General features: G+C 35.5%; 5 protein-coding genes across 9 annotated transcripts; 2 read left to right on the top strand and 3 right to left on the bottom strand.

The window, feature by feature from the left end:
- Positions 1–1232: 1232 nt before the first annotated feature.
- Positions 1233–3407, bottom strand: LOC127265357 (bZIP transcription factor 30-like). 2 transcript variants are annotated; one of them, XM_051295118.1, is made up of 5 exons: positions 3243–3407; positions 1994–3157; positions 1778–1910; positions 1604–1688; positions 1233–1519 (listed from the first exon to the last, which is right to left on the bottom strand). In XM_051295118.1, the coding sequence occupies exons 2-5, from the start codon at positions 2854–2856 to the stop codon at positions 1380–1382; spliced, it is 1221 nt and encodes a 406-aa protein (XP_051151075.1). In that variant the 5' UTR covers positions 2857–3157; positions 3243–3407; the 3' UTR covers positions 1233–1379. The 2 variants fall into 2 exon arrangements, with proteins under 2 accessions (XP_051151075.1, XP_051151076.1); XM_051295119.1 differs by having other exon boundaries at positions 1994–3138; positions 3243–3403.
- A 1149-nt stretch (positions 3408–4556) lies between these two features.
- LOC127265364 (protein BASIC PENTACYSTEINE6-like) lies at positions 4557–6752 on the bottom strand. 4 transcript variants are annotated; one of them, XM_051295137.1, is made up of 4 exons: positions 6528–6752; positions 6330–6466; positions 5691–5759; positions 4557–5609 (listed from the first exon to the last, which is right to left on the bottom strand). In XM_051295137.1, the coding sequence occupies exons 3-4, from the start codon at positions 5742–5744 to the stop codon at positions 4713–4715; spliced, it is 951 nt and encodes a 316-aa protein (XP_051151094.1). In that variant the 5' UTR covers positions 5745–5759; positions 6330–6466; positions 6528–6752; the 3' UTR covers positions 4557–4712. The 4 variants fall into 4 exon arrangements, with proteins under 4 accessions (XP_051151094.1, XP_051151092.1, XP_051151093.1 ...); XM_051295135.1 differs by having other exon boundaries at positions 6330–6454; XM_051295136.1 differs by having other exon boundaries at positions 5691–6454.
- A 2560-nt stretch (positions 6753–9312) lies between these two features.
- LOC127265327 (histone H3.3) lies at positions 9313–10547 on the top strand. The gene is made up of 4 exons (XM_051295079.1): positions 9313–9475; positions 9560–9667; positions 9812–9888; positions 10007–10547. Exons 2-4 carry the CDS (start codon positions 9596–9598, stop codon positions 10266–10268), a joined length of 411 nt encoding a protein of 136 aa, XP_051151036.1. The 5' UTR covers positions 9313–9475; positions 9560–9595; the 3' UTR covers positions 10269–10547.
- Positions 10548–11908: 1361 nt separating this feature from the next.
- Positions 11909–13728, bottom strand: LOC127265198 (aldehyde oxidase GLOX-like). Its single transcript, XM_051294905.1, has one exon. It carries the CDS (start codon positions 13726–13728, stop codon positions 12094–12096), a length of 1635 nt encoding a protein of 544 aa, XP_051150862.1. The 3' UTR covers positions 11909–12093.
- Positions 13729–16715: 2987 nt separating this feature from the next.
- On the top strand, positions 16716–19324 carry LOC127265178 (1-acylglycerol-3-phosphate O-acyltransferase-like). Its single transcript, XM_051294887.1, has 9 exons — positions 16716–17043; positions 17132–17368; positions 17718–17764; positions 17870–17988; positions 18100–18257; positions 18349–18458; positions 18535–18634; positions 18786–18909; positions 19015–19324. The coding sequence occupies exons 1-9, from the start codon at positions 16850–16852 to the stop codon at positions 19144–19146; spliced, it is 1221 nt and encodes a 406-aa protein (XP_051150844.1). The 5' UTR covers positions 16716–16849; the 3' UTR covers positions 19147–19324.
- Positions 19325–19332: the final 8 nt, after the last annotated feature.

The following is a 19332-nucleotide window of genomic DNA, read 5'->3' as shown; positions in this document are numbered from 1 at the left end:
TTAATATAGTGCATCTATCTCACAAATAACTGTAAAAATTATTGTGCACAATTTTATTATAAGCTCTTTTAAAATATAAAGTGTGATTGTTTTGTGAGATTTTTTAAGATAAAATTTTTTTATATAAAAGTATAAAAAATTGCGTAAAATATATAAAAATAACGAATAAGTGTAGTATATTAATTTTTTTTAAAAAAAAAGTCAATGTGGGAAAAAAATTTAAAAAGAACACTCTCATATGTCTAAACATATACCTCTATTTAGATAGGATATTTGGAGATTTTTAAAACTTTGGAAATTAAAAAATAAATAAATAATTAGTGTTTAACTTATGTTTTGTGAAAAAAAAAAATATCTGGTTTCGGTCCCACACTATTTCTATTTTTATCTGTCTCGTAATAATTGATATTTTTCTATTTTTTAGTAAAAATTATTACACAAAAATATATTTAACAAATATAAATCAACTTAATATACAATGACGATGATCAACTCAAAATCCCTTTATTTCTACCTCTCTCCTAGAAAAAATAAATATTTTATTTATATTTAAAAATATATATCTTTTATAAAATTTATTTATGTTAATTATAAATAAGCGAAAATATTTTTTTATTTACTTGTATTATAGAAAATCTTATTCTTTAAAAAATGATATTCATATTATATATATATTTTTTAATTGCTATATAATTTTTAAATATTTAAATATATATTTTAATTTTTTTAATCATATATATTAAATTTACTTTAAAATTATAAATATTATTAATTATACAAAAAATAATATAATAATATCATAACTAATTAGTGTTTGATAAGATATTTTTTAAAAAATTAATAATGCTTCCTCTTTTCCCATTTTCTCTTTCCTTCGTCGCCTCCTCCGACTCTTTACTCTCTTTCTTTCATAGCACCATAGTTTGATCTCTCATCAACAAACACATACCTTCGTTTTTACTATAATTTCTTCATATCTTTCTCACTCTAATTTGAGAAGATGAACCATCAAAAACAAATTTAAGGAGAAAAAAAGGGCTTTTTTTGGTCTGTTGGTTAAGTGGATTGATTGTGTTTGGAGGTGAAAAGTTTGAGAAGAAAGCTCAAGTTCTTTGCAACCCTAGAGATGGATCAATCACCAGTAAAGGGTTTCTTACATATAAAATGAATGTTAAAAACGTGAATGAAGTTGCAACAACCAAAGAAGCTTCGGTAACAGCTAATGCAGGAAGTTTTTGATCTTTCTACACAATGAATTCAATGGAATTGAACACTGTTTGTTAATGTGGTCCAAAAGGAACAATACTTTCTATATATTATGAAGAACACACAATGTATGTCTGAAAGATAGATTAGCTGTTATGAATGAAACCTGGGCGCTATGCCGAGGCAGGAGCAGCCGATGCGGCGGAAGTTGTCGAGCTTGTAGTAACCGGGAATCGTTGCCATTCTGCATCTCTGATTTCCATGTTTGCAAGCTTCAAACGTTGAACATCCGCAAGTAACGTCTCGTGCAGAGCTGCCGCACAAGAACAAAAACAAATTAATTCAATCTTGTCTGTCGAAATGTAATGGAAAAGAAACGAACAGAATGAATTCCTACCTCCTCTAAGCTGTGCCTGTTGTTCCATGGCTTCAACGCGGAATTTCAGCTCATTGTTCAGAGTCATTAGCTTCATGTGGTCTTTCTGAAGAAGACATGCAAATTCAGTTATCACAAACATGGCTATTACTGAATGAATTATGTAATGAAATTTGTTACTATGTATGTATGTACCTGCAGAAGTGTGATTTGTGCGGATAGAGTGGTGGCCTCGGTTTGTAGAGTCTGCACCTTGTTTTCCAATTCAAAGATGTAGCGCAGCTTCCGCTCCTTAGAACGAGCAGCTGATTGTCTATTCGCCAGTATCCTGAGACGAAACAAGCGATGTAAGAAAGCCCAATTTAGTGCACATCAATGAAACAATTTTAGCAGTAGCATACTAAACCATACCTCTTTGCCTGTTTTGGGTCCGAGATTGCGATTTCTGCAAGCCTTTCATCTGCCACAATCTTTTGCAGCTCAAAATCATTGAATTCACTCTGACCGATCTCTAAGTTGGATTTATCCAACTTTACATCGAATGAACAGTTCAGAAAGAACTGATCTTCCTGTCTACCAATATCGAAATTTCCAAAAGCACTGTCCATAGAAAGGCTTCTTGAATGCCTAAACTGGGGCGTGGGCGTAACATCTCCAACTGCACTTCTTTTGATTCCTTCCCCAGAATTCGGACAGTGCCTCGACACTGTTTCAGACTCGGAATTGCTGCTCTCACCACCGCTCATCTTTGTGTTACTACTAACTGTGTCCTTATCTTTATCCACATGATCAAAATTCATTAGCGAATCAAACAGTTCATCAGCAACAACCCCATCTGGTTTACCCTCAACAGCATCCATTCCTCGCCTCTTCAGCCCTATAGGTTTCTGTTCGCCTAAATCCATTGTTCCTGCAAGGCTTCCTACAGGTACAAGCTGAGGTGAAGACTGAATTATATCGGAGAATCCCAAGAGTACATCACTGTTAGATCGACGATGTCTAGGCCCTCTTCGAGGTGGAAGCCCATTACTACAATGGAAATGGTTTCCCCTAGGAGAAGTCAGAGCAGACACATATCCCCTTGAACTAACATCTACTTCATCAATTGACATGTTCCTAAACTCCGAGCTAGACAAAATCGATGAAGGATCACTAGGGAGTGAAGGACTTAATGGAGGCAGGCAACTATTCACAAAAATGGATTGCTGAGATGAAGACCTCGCGTGAGAACCAGCAATTCGGTTAGGGCATTTTTCTAGATTTGTATGAGCCATCAAAATGAAGAAGATTCCACAGATAAACTACCAATTCGATTAATCTCCTTGTTCGCTCGAGAAAGGCTATACAAGCCCTAACTCGTTGATCGAACAGCTCAAATACTACAATCAAAAAGCTAGTTCCAGAATCAACTCAATTTCGGGAGGAAAACTGTACCACAATTCTAAACACAAGATGGATTGATTGATAGAAACTAATTATCCAAAGAAACCCTCGCGGTGGATTCCATTTAAAATTCCCAAACCTTCAGGCATCAAATGCTGCTCATCCACACTCGCCTGCAGGCACCACTTCAACCTATCAGCATAAATAAACAAGATATTTAAGAAAAATTAAGAGGATTCAACAGAAGAACATCAAAGCTAATAGATTGATTGCTTACAAGGTGAAATTAGCAGTGCGAATGCCGGTCAGTAGCCGACGACTGCACTAGATGAAAACAGGATATCGATTCTGGAAACAATTGCTATTAAGCGGTGGAAAAAGGAGAAATTGGGCGAGTCCCGCTGGAAACGGCGATGATTACGTTGACAAATAAAAAATACAATAGGAAACAGAGGAGTGCAGAAAAAGACAAAAACTTGTTGGATTGCATAAAAACAACGCGTATTATTACAAAATTCTACTTTGACCCCACAAATTATGGAATGTCAGGTCTTTGCTTTTTGGGCTTTGCAAAGCCCATCTCCCAAGATTGATTTTTAAAAAGAATATAATTAATATTTTCATATAATTAATATTTTCTTCATTTCACTCCAACATACTTCCTCCTCCATCCCACCAAAATACTTCCTCCTCCATCCCACGTAATGTCTGCTCCAATGCTGTAGACACGGTATTTTAAAAAAATTTATTTAGTAGATAATTAAAAATATAGTAGTAAAAATATTTATTTGATAATATAAATAATTATAAATTAAAATTAAAATAATTAATTTGTTTAATTAAAATTTTAAAAAAAATAAAATTAAAAAGTTTAAAATAAGATTAAAGTGTGTAATCATTTCTTAAAAAAGAAAGTGACATGGTACGTAGGAAGGACAGAAACGGCGATATGGACATGGCATGTGGGACGGAGGGAGTACTATATTTTTATTTTAATAAAAATAATTATATATTAATACCAAAATATGTCTAAGTTTAAATTTATCATTATTTTTTACGCAAAAATATCAAAATTTCTTGCACTTATAAAACCCCAAACAACCCATTTGGACCGGAACGAAAAGAGTAAATAATAAAAAATGTATTAATAAAAATAGTTATCATATAATAAAAATAATTTTAAATTAAAATTAAAATAATTAATTTAATTAAAAAAATTTAAAAATCAAAATTCAATTAAAAAAATTCAAAATTCAAAATTCAAAATTTTAAAATGAGAATAAACAATATAATTCATTTTCTTTGGAAAAAAAAAAGTGACATTGATAAGTCTAACATAGAAAAATGAAAAGATAGACACGAACACACGGAGAAAGTAGTACATATATTCATTGATTACTCGTTCAGTCCCAATCAACAATATGTTTAAAGTAGAAAATAATTAAATATATTTAATTTCTATTTTATAAATAGCTTATCTCATTATATTATATATTACTCAAATTAATATGCATTTAATACTATCCACCTCCCTCAATTCTGTGGGAAAACAAATGTTTCACGGTGGTTGGAATATTTACAATCTTGTCAATACATGAAAAACTTCTGTTTTATTACCAACCATTTCATTTCTAAGGCATTTTCGAGCTTACAACAAAGATCAAACTAAAAACAGACAACATGCTTTACAATTATTTTCACTTACAGTGCAAGCAGCAGCTTTAACTTGCCGTCGAATCCTGACCGTTCATTTGATCGTGATGTACCGATTGGTTCCATGCCTCGCCCAATGCAGCCTGAGATCAACCGGACACGACAGATCCTGACCGTCCGCGGCCAGTCGGCTCAGCAGCTTGCTAAAAGCACTCCCGCTCATCTTCCTACCCCCAACACGGGCGTGTCGCTTGTTCGGGACAGCTGGGAGCGGATACATGGACAAGCTGTTGGTGCAGCACGCCGACTGCCAGCCACCGTTGCCCCACTTGTAACACGGCCGGAGAACTCCCGTGCACGAGCAGACGGGAACGGGCATCGTCGTTTCGTCGAAAGCCACCTGGTTCAGCCCCAGACTTTGATCCTTCCAGTTGGGCCGCAATCCGCCGAATTGCCTGCGAAGATCGTCGCTCGCATGATCATTGTCCGAGCCTGTCCTGTTGAGGTCTTCGGCTTCGCGTTTGATCTTTTTCGTCGATTTCGGAGTCTTTCTTCTGGGTACTTCTTCCATGGCAGGTTTCGCCTCCTTTCCACGCTTTGCGCGGCGGGACTTCGAGGGCTCGGGAGGAACTGGCGACGTCGAGATTGTGTCCGTCGTTTCAATCTCCATGTGGGGCGAATGATGATGAGGATTGTGCATGTGTTTTAATCCGCGTGGGATTTGGCAGCCGGGCAGGCAGGGAGAGATGCTTCCGTTGTTGTGGTTAATGGAACTTTCTCGGTACTGAAGAGTTGCGATCGCATTGTCTCTTTCGAGTATGGCATTGTTCCGTTCGGCTATGGCTGAATCTCTCTGCAGAATCGCCATATCCCTCTCGGCTAAAGCGGCTTTCTTCTCGGAAATGGCTAAGTTCCGTTCCTGAATCGCTGCATCTCTCTCCGCCATGATCGCCATTATCTGTTTCATCGATGGCTGGTGCTGCATCAACCACTGAAACAAGAGCATCTTCTTAGAAGAAAATAAAATTCGGCATTCTCATGGAGGGAAGCTTATCCAAACCATATAAGTTACCTGACCCTGGGGCGGCTTATGCCTTCCATTTTCACGATGCCCGCTATCATCCATCTACGTAAAAAAAACCTACAAGTCGCAATATAATCAACGTAGATACGCGAAAATAGTTCCCATTGATGAAACAAGAAGCCACAAAACATGTACAAAACTCAAAGCCACCATTACTATATAGCTCAAGCTTGTTAACATGGCTCATCATCAAAAACACATCGACCACAGAGGTAACTAAGATTGAACCAAGGTTGCATCGAAGTTTTTCAACTAATGTTATCAAATAAAGTTAACGATTCAATCCTAACTTAATCCACACCATAGATAAGCATTCATTTGATACACATAAACAAAAGGGAATGCAATCAAAGTCCCCATGTTCTACCACAATTCATCACCCTTCCATGAAACCATTGACATGCTTGATAAAAAAACTTAACAGCTAAAAACACAAACCTCAATCTCAGGTTTTAGAAAAATGGAATTGCAAATATGCATCAGAGAGAAATAAAACACCAAATTCCTAATTCACTCATGACAAGTCCAATTGAACCCCTAAATTGAGAATCCACCCATCAAAACACCTAAATCCATAAAAATTCAGAAAGTTCCAGAATCGACTCAATTTCAGGTAGGAAGCTGTACCAAAATTCAAAACCACGAGATATAGCTCACACGAAACTTAATTATCCACAAAAAAAACCCTTTCGGTGGATTCCAATTAAAATTCCCAAATCTTCAAGCATCAAATGCCGCTCAACCACTCTCGCCTGCAGACACCACTAAAACCTATCAGCAGAGTTAACAAATGATTGAAAAACGCAGCAGAAATCGATTGCTTACACGAAGAAATTAGCACTGCAAATGCTAGCCAGCAGTAACCGACGACCACACTAGATGAAAACCGGATATCTATTATCGAACAATTGATATGCAAGCGGTGCAAAAGCAGAAATTGAGCGACTCAATCCTCAGATCAAGGAGAGTAAGAAACTGAGTGGAAAACTGAAGAAATATCTTTGATTCAAGAACAGTGGTTGAAAAGGCCAAGGAAAGATCCTCCTGCATTTATTTACCCGTTAAAATTATAAATGGAGTAAATAAATAAAGGCCCTTTTTCGTATGTTTTTTACAAATCGCTTCTATTGTTATTTGCTGAAATTCTTCAGGGTTGGTTGGATTAGTTTAATAAAATGGCAATAAATTCTAAATGCTGGTAAATAATAATTTCATAGTAAATAAAATGGTAACAAAAAATACCCATCGAATAAAGTAAAAAAGGTTTAATGAAAATCTAATCGAGACAAAAGTTGTTTAACGATCATGTCGTATGTGATCTGGATAACTGTTTCGTCTGAAGTGAACGTTTTACTCAAATCTTATTACTCCCTCCGTAGTTGGTCTAAATCCATGTTCATTTTATTTTTTTGGATTATCATTAAAAATATTCTAGTTATTTTTTTAAGTAAAAAATTATTATATTTTTATATTTTTTTACTATAAAAATAAAAAATAACAATTATTATTCACTGTTATTAAAATTCGTACCGAATTAAATAAGTACACGTTTGCATTAGGAGGAAATACTATTTTTTTAAAAAAAAATATATTAAATTAAAACATAATTTTAATCACAACTATGTTTATTAATTTTTCCATATATATATATATAAATTGTACATTTCACTCAATAAATTAGTGCTTTATTTACATAATTGTTAAATTTTTTACTTCATAATTTACCAATAATATATTTTTTTTAATATATTAAACCAAATATCTAACTTTTTATTTTTGTAATTATCTAATACTTCAAAAATATATTCAAAATTTATATCTAAATGTAGATTAAGGCAATGTTATTTTGTAATTTTTTATATAGTCTTTTACTATTTACCGATTGTTTTTATATATATACACTGGGACTATTACCTAGGTTTAGGCTGACGATCTCGTTTTCGTGTCAAAATTATTGGGGCGTATAATCAAATTTTACATTGAAAATTTTAAAAATAAACAATTAAAGTTATAAGTTTTACAAGAACTCCACCACTAGTATAAGAATTTTTTTAAATAAATCCAAAAAAAATTGTACGGACTCGTCCCAAATCGGATAATATCGTACTAATATTGAATTGAAACCCAAATCCCTTCTTAACAATTAATATCAAAGTCTAGTTCGAATGAGTTTGTTGGTGGAATGGGGGTTGTAATGGTAACTAAGTTCCACATTAAAAAATTAAAAAAAAAAAAAACAATCAATATTATATAAGTTTTACATAAACTCCACTAATATGAAGTCTTTTATAAATACTTCAAAAACAAATTCATATAAACTTAGTCTAAAATGAACAATATTATATTAGTGTTAAGATTACCTAGTCTTAACAATTGGTATCAAAACACATACAGATTGTTTACAGATTTAAAATCAGAATACTAAAAAATTTGCATGGGAGTTAGTAACAAAAGGCTAATCGTACTTTTTATATGTTAATTAGTTATAGTGTAAGTTGTGATTATTTTTAATTATGTATTTGTTTGTTATAATTATCACGTAATTGGTTGCTCAAAGAGCAAATAAACAACTGATAGTTAGTAAATTTGTGTAGTATTTCTGAGGGATAAATTGTGTGATTTTTGTGTAGTACTTGACATTATTACAATTGTGTCTATTGCAATTTTTTACGATAAAATTGATTTTTCAAATTCACAATAAAAGATGAAAAGTATCATACATAAACAAAAGAATTGATGGTAATTTTAATAATTTATTAACTGAAGATAAAAATAAAAAATAAAGATAGATAATATTGAACTTATTTGATACTATGATTAAAAAATAGATAATCATAATTTTGCAAAACTAACTTTGGAAAATTGAATTTAAATCTCACACTTTTTTCTTAGACTTTGTGTTTACTTCCGTGGGGACTACGATGGATACTAAAGAGAAATAACTAAGAATGTGTTTTATTTGTAAAATTTTAGTTTTTGGTTTTTCTTTTACGTAGTACAATTTTGAATTGAAATAGTTTTTTTTATGTAATATAAATATTTATTTATATAATATTTTGAATGTAAAATTAAAGGTGTGTTTCTTTTGATTGAGTTTGAGAAACTTTGGTTTGGGTTTGATTTTAAAATAATGTTTTATGAGATGTTCTGTGAGAAAAAAATTGTATTTTTTTTTGGTAAACGTATAGTCCAAATAGTAAAATTTTGGATAAATAAGTGTAATAAAATAAATAAAAACATATATTTAATTTGATATTTTTTTTAAAAAAATATTATTATAGATAGTAAAATCAAAATAAAATTCACAATTAAACATAGTTTGTCTCAATTTACATAATATATTTTTATTTATTTGACACTATTTATTTTTTTTAAAAAAATATCACATCAAATTTTTATCTGACAGAACATTAAATTAAATATTTATTTTTTTATTTTTTTTTTTTGGAAATTTCAAAATTTTAAAAATCAGTGTCTAAACATAGCTATATTGTGTAATTTGTGTTTGTGTAACGTGAAAAAGACCACGATCCGCGTGAATCAGAGACCTCAAATCGCAGCCGTTGATTAGGAAATCGCCAATAAAAAACACTACCGTAGATCCACGCGTTCAGTTAAAGGGTTTCAAGTCCACGTTCTGAAACCAACACATACCTAACCCCTTCCTATATAAACTGCCTATTTCTCCTCATTGGTACTTTTACTTCAATCATAATCATATCCGCCGTCTGCGAAGATTTGCGTCGATAGACTTGAAGGTTGTTGATAATCAGGTACGATCCCCGACGTGTTGTTTTGTTTTTGTGATCTTCTTCTATGTGGTTGGATCTGATCTGTTTTCCTTTCCGTCGCCGTAGTTTCTGTGAATTTTTTCGGATTAATTGAGAGAGGCGATGGCTCGTACCAAACAAACAGCTCGTAAATCAACGGGGGGAAAGGCCCCGCGGAAGCAACTCGCTACCAAGGTTTGTGAAGCGGTTCCTGTTTCGATTGATCTCTAATTGTTTAGATTTTAATTGTTTCTGGTGAATGCACGATGCGTTCGTTCGTTTATTTTTGTTCTCTGGTATGTTGATATTTGTCTGCGTGGTTTTCATTAATTCCCGTAGGCGGCAAGGAAATCGGCTCCGACGACCGGCGGAGTGAAAAAGCCCCACCGCTACCGTCCAGGAACGGTCGCTCTTCGGTAAAAACCCTAGCCGCTATGTTTTCAATTTATTTTTAACATCCTTCGCTTTTGTATATTTCCTTCTCTATATCCTCATAAATCCAAAACCTAATCAATCTTCCATCGACTGCAACAGCGAAATCCGCAAATATCAGAAGAGCACAGAACTCCTCATCCGCAAGCTGCCGTTCCAACGTCTGGTTCGCGAAATCGCGCAGGATTTCAAGACCGATTTGAGGTTCCAAAGCCACGCTGTTCTCGCGCTCCAGGAGGCGGCGGAAGCGTATCTCGTCGGACTGTTTGAAGATACCAATTTGTGCGCAATTCACGCCAAACGTGTCACAATTATGCCGAAAGATATTCAGCTTGCGCGTCGTATCCGCGGTGAACGCGCATAATCGTGACCACACTAGCCGCCGCCTCCGCCTCCGCCTCCACCTCCACCTACGCCGCCGCCCATTCGTATTAGGTTTGGTTTGGTTTTTTGTTTTTATGTTTTTTTGGATAAAGCCGCATGAACAATTTTCTATAAATTTTGATACTTCTCATTGTAAATCCACCAAAATTTCCTTAATTTTCTATGTTTGTATTGAACATTAGGTTTAGTATTTTGTGGGTCTTTACATGAAGGCCCATTTAGCCATTAAATGGGTAATCGATCCCATGCTACTTGCATCTGTTGTTGGGCTCATTCAACGTCTTTTTTTAGCTGAAATTTACAAATCTATTTTAAATTTGGAACTTTGAAAATCAAAAGTACAAAATAGAATGCATATATAAAATATTTTAAATATGTGTATATATTTAATGTGACAATTTTTTTTTAAAAAATAAAATTATTTATATTTTAAAAAATTCCAAAATGACTTGCACAAATAGAGCCTTATTTTTCATTTAGAATATAAAATTAAAATGTCGTTTGTGAGGGATGAAGTATTTTTTATTAATAAATGTAGAATAATATATAATGTAAAAGTGAATTTATTTGTAAATGGTATTTATTGATTAGTCTGTGCGGAGGCAGTGGTCAGTGTTGGGATTTGTACAGTATTAACATTTCACGGCCGAATTGCAGAGATGGGCACTGCCAGTAAAGTGAAAATATTATTATTATTTTTTATTTTTATTTTTATTATTTTATTTTTATATGACGTGGGATATTATTATTATTATTATTATTATTTGCATAGGATAGGGATGAAATATTGGATTTATTTCAATTGAATTTCATTAGCACAATCAGTTTCACGGGCACGGGGAAATTGTTGTCGTATTTCATTAATTCCTTGTGTTTTGATACAGCCACTCCACCCTTTTAATTAATTAATTATTGCAACACAAATTAATATAATGAATATTTAATTTATTTATATGTTAGTGGAATTAAATCATCAAAGGAATCATATCAATCACAAGATTCCTGTACCAGTGAGCCAGTGACCCCTAGGTCTTTTTTTTTTTTTTTAATGATTTATTTACTTTTACATTTATTCAGAAACTAATTAATTATAATTATCTACTTCATCCATCCTAATGAAATGGATCCCTTTTTTTAAATTTAATTATTTTAGTTTGGCCTGATTATTCCTAAACCCAATATAACTTTTTTCTTTGGATTTAGTCCTCGGCCGTGATTCAGAATGACATACAATATTGTCTACATACTCGTCTCTTTCACGCAATAAACAACGCAGAAAAATTAAAATTTACTTTGAAAAAACAATTAATTAAAAAAAATGACATTTTTATTCCTTCCACCAAAATCTAGATAGGGATATCAACTATAAAGAACCACGTGACTACTTCACTTAAACTAAATATGATTGAAATATAAGATACAATATATATATCTTTAAAAATATCAATTACTACTTTATTTTTTATTTGTATTTGTAAATCGTCTGATATATTAATATTAGGTATGTATGAAACATAATTGAAAATTTCATAATTTTATAATATTCAGACTTCAATCTTACTATTATTATTAGATTTACTGTAAATTCTAAGCAAATTAAAATAAGAAAAGTAAATACAATTAAATTCGATTATTGTCGGATCCCACATACATTGTTTGTTGTTGCTGTTGCTGTATGGCTATAATAAATTCCCCTTTGTCCGTACTATGGAAGAAGAATCATGTGATCCCTCTATCTATCCATCTATATATCTACAAAAGAATAATATTAATAATAATAATAAGCCAAACCCTCCCATCTCAGCTCACATGCCGATCTGGACCCAAACGCCCTGGCTCGGGACATCCTCATACACCACGAACATCATATACCATCCCGCCGGCGCCACATTGCCGGAAACCGGTCCAATTACCCTCGTCTCGTACAAAGAATTCCCCACCGCTTTCACTCCGCCGCCGCCGTTTAGCATCACCAACCTCTGATTCATGGAGTACGAGTGCGTCGTGAATGGCGGCGCCACCAGTGTTACCTTCACCTGGATGTCGCTAACCTTCACCGCCGCCGGAATGCTGAACCGGACCGGAAATTCTTTGTTGTACCCTAATTTCGACTGCGTCGGAGGCGATAGAATCTTCGGCTGGATTTTCGACGTCGTGTACGCCGGCGAGAACGCTTCCAGTGATAATTCCGTCGGGTAGAGAACGTTCGTGAAATTGTAGTATATGTGGGGGTTGCTGCCGCCGACGAGAATCCGGCCGTCGCGGAGGAGCACCGCCGTCGAGTGGTACATGCGTGGTATGGCGGTGGGGCTCTGGACTTCGAATCTCGAACCGGCCGGTTTGTCGGGTCGGTAGAGAACCGGTGAAAGAACCGGGTCACGGCCGTATTCCCATCCCGCGGTGCCGTTGGCCGCGCCGTTTATAATCAATACGTCACCGTTTGGTAGTAGCGTCATGTCCCCCATGACCCGACCCATGGGCATGATCTCCATCTCCCATTTCGGGTTCGGGTCGTCGACTCGGATCCTACCGCATGTGTTGAGCGCCGGCGTGAATTTTCCCTTGGTCGCGCTGATAAAAGACCCCTTGGGCGCGCCGCCGCAGACCAGGACTTCAGCTCCCGAATTGTTCTTCAACGGAAGCAGGACTGCGGATCCTGTGCTCGGGTAGGATCTCGGATCCCCGCCCGGAATTTCCGGGTAGGTTTTCACTACGGCGTTCTTTGTGTAGTCATACAGAATTGCTCGATTGTTGGCGAAAATGAAGAGATTCCCGTCGGGATTGAGGAATACGAAAGGGTACAAATTATTCTCAATCTTAGGATCGTTTGTCTGAACCAGAAATGGAAAATTATACGACCTGTCGGCGGCGGATTTCTTCGGGTAGAATTCGTAATTAAATTGGCGGCGGCCGCCGACCACGATGGTCCTGCCGTCGGGAAGAATCTGATTGGTGGCGTACCACCGCCGCTGGGTGAGTCCGGGATTGATTTCGCGCCAATCGCAGGAACTATTCCGGCAGGGTGGGAAAAATCTAACGGCATGATCGCCGTCGTTGAATCCTCCGGTCTGGACGAGGGTGCCGTCAGAGTTAACGGCGCCGGAGGAGCACCACGTGTCGGTCAGGACCGTTAACGGTCGAACGCTGTTGGAAACGACGTCGTATTCGACGGAGTGGGCGGAGCAGTCGTGTCGGGTCACCTTTTCGTTTGGGTCGTCGCGACATTTTCCCGCCGGCAAGGAAATGTTCGATGTGCCGAAACCCGTACGGTCGAACATTACGACGGTGTCTGTGTGGAGGAGCTGCATGTGCATTGCGGAAATTCCGATGCTGCGCTGAAGCAATTCCCATTTTCCGGCGGGGGCGGCAGCGGCGGAGCTCCGCCGTGACAGGAGGAGCAGCGCCGGTACGACTAAGGAAATGATTTGATATAAGGTCATGTTTGGCAGTAAATATTTGCTCGTCGGCAGTGGTGGGGTTTGTCCGCTTTTAAAACACCCGGCATAAACTAGAGTTTTAATTATTTGGTCCCGGGATTTGAATTCCTGATATAATCTGCAGCGTTGATATATGTTGTCAAAGATCATAATCGTTTGTTTTGAGTTGTGGTTTTCAGATCCCGGGCTTTGGTATCTGTTGGCTATACTGAGGGTGCAGAAAGCTGACAGTAGGGTACACCACACGCAACTAAACCCTCGTGAGAACGTTTTCCTAAATCATAATTTTGGAAATTCTAATTTATGCATTATTACAGTAATTAGAGAAAATTATTATAAATTGAAAGTGGTTTTAACTTTATGAAATTATTAGTAAAATCTTTGGATTATATTTAAGCTTGTATATTTTCAATTGAAAACAATTGTATTAATCAAAATTATTATTTTTTATCTATCGGTATTTTTTCCCAATATAGTTAATATTTAAAATTAAATTCATTGAATGGTTGCATGCATGCATAGCTGTCTGAAATCTCTTCCACCTTGCAAGCCATCTTTTTGCTTAGTTGTGTTTCTATTCTCATATTTTTATATACATATATACGCTAATTTATTTTTAAGAATAATACTACAAATCAGACAATTAATTTATATACATTTTAAAACCTACTATATACATATATATATTTATTTATTCTGTTTAAAACATCATGAAATTTATTCTCATATTATTTGTATAGATATATATGCTTAAAAAATTAAAAAATTCAATGTAAACAGTATCACATTAATCATCGCAGATGTAATAATATTATGACTATTAAGATGCAACTAATTGACGTGGGCAGTCATCACCTTCCTAATAATCAAATCAAATGTGTGATTCGTGTAAGTTTTATTAAATTTCCATTAGTCATACGTATGTCTAATTCGTGCAAGAATTAGTTTTTATACATTTCTATCAACATTATCTTTAATCAAATTACTTTTGTCTTATGTATTATAATATCCAATAAAATCTATACAACATAAATATATATACATATATATATATATACACACATATTCATAAATTTGGTCGTTAAAACGACGTCGTCTGATGGAAGAATGGAAGAGCATATCCGTGGCTTAGCATTAACGCCACGTGTGCACCTGATAATATTCCTACACCAATTTAAATTTCTTAGATTCATATTATTTATTTAATTTCATGTACGAATATCTCTGAAACGAATATATGCATATGAACGTTGTCTTTTTAATTTTACCATTTATTTAATGGAGAAATTTTATTTTTTGGAACTTTGTCTGATTAAAAGCAGTAATATTAATTCATTAATTCTAACAAAATATGTGTGAATATATAGTTAATAGTTGCGTATTAATCGTTATTATTTCCATTTAAAGAAAGAATTTATTGTTAGTGGGCCGGTGGGCCTTCAGATTTGGACCTAACTCTCCTAATTAATAGGAAAAAGGCCCAAAAGTAAAAAATTTCGACAAAATTGTAGCTAAGATTATGACATTATATGTACTATTTAGTTTTCAAATACCCAAACTATATAGAAAAAAATTACAACACTCATTGCTTTGCGTGTTTGCATTGATATCGCAGCATTATTGATATTGGTTACTTAATTTATTATTATTATTATATATATATATATATATTTGTTTTAGAGATCCAATTTATTGAATTAAATAAAAATAATGTTGATGGTTTCGATTAGGCTCTTTTTTGGTGGGATTGATGTGATGCGACAGTGACAGATTTTTATTTGGTTTTACAACGTTGGATGGTATAGTTTGTGAAGAAATTTTGGGATGGCTTCTTTGCCAAACATTCTTTTGTTGTCCTTGTCCTCTTTTGGATAACTTTGTGGAGAAGCACTTTGATGTGTATATGTTGAAAAGTTAAGTTTGATTTATAATTTTTTGAAGTATATATAAATATGTGTGCTTGTGATGTAAAGAATGTGTTCGAACTAAACCAACTCAACAACAGTATTATATTGTCTAAAAGATTTGTTTTTAAACTTACTCCAAAAGACCTTATATCGGTGAAATTTATGTGAAAGTTATAAGATATCAATATTTTTTTAAATTTTTTAATATGAGACTTGGGTTTGCACCTCAACAATTTCGCTTACTATATATTCCAATTATGAGGTTAACAAGGCCCAATGACACCCAATCTATTTCGTTATCAAACGAGACTCTAATACCATTGTTGAGACTGGACTAACTATATGATATTGTTAGCTTTAGGTTGAGCTCCCACAAATTTATTTTGGGACTTATTCCAAAAGTCTAATACTAGTGTAGTTTATTTGTAATTTATAAAGTGTCTGATTTTTCTTCAAATATGAACTTGAGTTCACCCAAACAAAATAGTAGATTGAAATTCTACGGTTAATTTAATGATTTTGTTAAATTGTGCGAAGAATGGGTTGTGCTATTTTATTTAATTTGGTCATATAAAAATATGAATTGTAGATATTAAAGTTGGGCCGGAGATTTTCTTATTGGGCGCAGATGTTGGGACGCATTGGGCTAGTTGAGCCCAACTGTGGATGGAGTCCTTCTGAGGGTAAAAACGTCATTTCAGTATGTCATGTTTTGGAGATGTGGTGGTTTTTGGTAACTTCGGCGCCAAGATGTTAATTCAATCAGATGAATGTAGTAATTCATTTATGCATTTTAACCTTGATGCAGGTGGAAGATGCTGTTCTTCTTCTTCTTCTTCTTAGGGTATATCTGAATCCAAATTCCTCTGTGTTTCTTCAGGCAGATAGGTTATGGCATGTTTCAGGCACCTGTATATGTCTCTACACAACACACCACAACATAACGCAGCCTTTGTTTTTTTTATTCAAAGGCTGTATGGATTGAATAATGGTGTCGTAATCACATACGTCGTCGAAAACGTGTTTTCAAGTCGACGATATAGAAATCTGCACTCGTCATCACTGACGGATGCAAACGCTGTTTATATGAGGAGAAGATCCGCCGAATTATACCATTGTTCATCTGTATCAGTAAATCTAACTACAGAGGAGAAGATCGAGGCAAGAAGGAATTCCCCAAATTGGATTGGTCTCGCTACGAATCAACCGAAATTTGCATGAGTACCGGGCTTCGTTGGTGGTCCAAATCATCGCCAAATTCAACCTCCAAAATGGCTGAGGGAATCGCCTCATCCACCGCCGCCGACGCCACGGCGAAGAGGCGCTCCATCTGGCCATCAGTTCTCCGATGGATCCCCACCTCGACAGATCTCATTATCGCCGCCGAGAAACGCCTCCTATCTCTAGTCAAGTAACGCACTAAAATTCCTTGATACAGAAAATTTCCTAATTCCATGCCTTCATCAGTTTAGGGTTTAACCAATTTGGGGATTCTGCAGGACTCCGTATCATCAAGAGCGGGTCAACATCGGGTCGGGTCCTCCGGGTTCGAGCACCCGCTGGTTTCGCTCGGCCAGCGACGAACCAAGGTTCATCAATACGGTGACGTTTGATAGCAGCGAAGGATCGCCGACTCTGGTGATGGTGCACGGATACGGCGCATCGCAGGGCTTCTTCTTCCGTAATTTTGATGCCCTGGCTAAGCATTTCAAAGTCGTTGCAATCGATCAGCTGGGGTAACCCTAATTTATCGTTCATTTATTTACTTGTATGCATCCTGCAGCTCTCCATGCTTCAGCATTTTGATAGATTTATTGTTTTAGAAAGGAAATGGAAAATTAGAATACATCTCTAGAGATTTCATTGCATTCTCAAACATATGATAGTTTCACCCTAAATGTTTAAGCTTGTTCATCCTGAATTAGGTTTGGATTTTAATTCAAATAACATTTGATTATATGTTGTATGAGATTAAAGAATGTAATCTTCTTAATATGGAGTTCAAATACTAAAAATATATGTAGAGACCGAAAAGAAACATGCCCTCAAGGTTGGCTCATGTTTGTTATGCTATTTGTGTTGCAGTTGGGGTGGATCGAGTAGGCCCGATTTCACATGTAAAAGCACTGAAGGTTAGTTGTTTTGATATATAATATGCCTGAGGGAGGATCTAGTATGGGGTTGCAAAGTTATTCGATTTTCTTATGTTGAGCCAATCTCTCTAAATTGTTATGCAGAAACGGAGGCATGGTTCATTGATTCCTTTGAGGAATGGCGTAAGGCAAAAAATCTTAGCAACTTCATTCTACTTGGGCATTCATTTGGGGGATATGTTGCTGCAAAATATGCACTCAAGGTAGTGTAGTAGATTACGGTTTGATGTATTTTTCTCAAAGCATAAACCTATAACACAATGCAACAATTTCTTTCCCTTTGTTAAGTATCTTTGGCAATGATTCTCCCGCAGCATCCCGAGCACGTTCAGCACTTGATTTTAGTAGGGCCTGCTGGATTTTCATCTGAATCAGACATGTCCGAGCGACTAACTCAATTTAGGGCGACATGGAAAGGGGCTATTGTGAATCATCTATGGGAGTCTAATTTTACTCCCCAGAAGATAATACGGTGCTTAGTATTACCTTAACTTGGCATAATAAATTCATGGACTAAAGTTGTATTCTACTAACCATTTCCTCATACTAAATTCGGTATGCAGGGGTTTAGGTCCTTGGGGTCCAGATATAGTTCGTAAATATACAAGTGCTAGATTTGGTTCGTATTCAGAGGGAGCCTTATTGACTGATGAAGAATCTAGATTACTTACAGGTAGATTAAATTGTTTTGATTTCCATCTACTGCCCTCTAGCTGTGTTCTAATTTTGGGCTGTTTTGTTGCCTACAGATTATGCATATCATACGGTTGCAGCTAAGGCAAGCGGCGAGCTGTGCCTAAAATATATATTTGCCTTTGGAGCCTTTGCTCGGATGCCTCTTTTAAACTGGTGAGTGATGTTTTTAATCAAGAATGTCTTCTTACAATAGAAATCCATTAACCCTGTTGGCGATCTAATTTCTTACAAATTACCCGAGCATTTAGGTCAAGTGATCTATAGTTAGTGTAACAACAATGTTGGTCTACTCCTTATCGTGCAGTGCCCCGGAATGGAAGGTTCCCACCACATTCGTATACGGCTTCAATGATTGGATGAGTTACCAAGGAGCACAAGCAGCTCGTAAACATATGAAGGTTCCTTGCGAAATTATAAGGGTCCCTCGGGTATTCCTTTCTCCTCGTCTCATCTCTACAATCATACTTGTCACATACTATTTCTTCATCTTTTTCTACTAGATAGTGAAAATCATGTTTCAAAACTGATTTCAGGGCGGGCATTTCGTGTTCATAGACAACCCAACTGCTTTCCATTCAGCAATAATCTATGCGTGCCGCAAGTATTTATCGTCGTCGTCGGATCCTAAGATTAACATTCTTCCAGAAGGGCTTGAATCTGTATGAAGGGCTTTTATCTATTTGTAATTCATCTAGCATAGCTCTCTTTGTATCAGTAACACAGTAAAATTTCTTGATCCATTATTTGGTAGATGAATTTGATGACACTACTTTGGACTCATCATAAATATCAATCTGAACTGAATTGACAATACAATGAAAAAATTTCTTCTTCTTATTATTACCATACCC

Source organism: Andrographis paniculata, unplaced genomic scaffold (assembly GCF_009805555.1).
Source record: "Andrographis paniculata isolate CXL003 unplaced genomic scaffold, ASM980555v1 Contig72END, whole genome shotgun sequence".
NCBI classification, from domain to species: Eukaryota; Viridiplantae; Streptophyta; class Magnoliopsida; order Lamiales; family Acanthaceae; genus Andrographis; species Andrographis paniculata.
The sequence above is the reverse complement of the archived record's forward strand: the minus strand, read 5'-3'. Positions and strand labels throughout refer to the sequence as shown.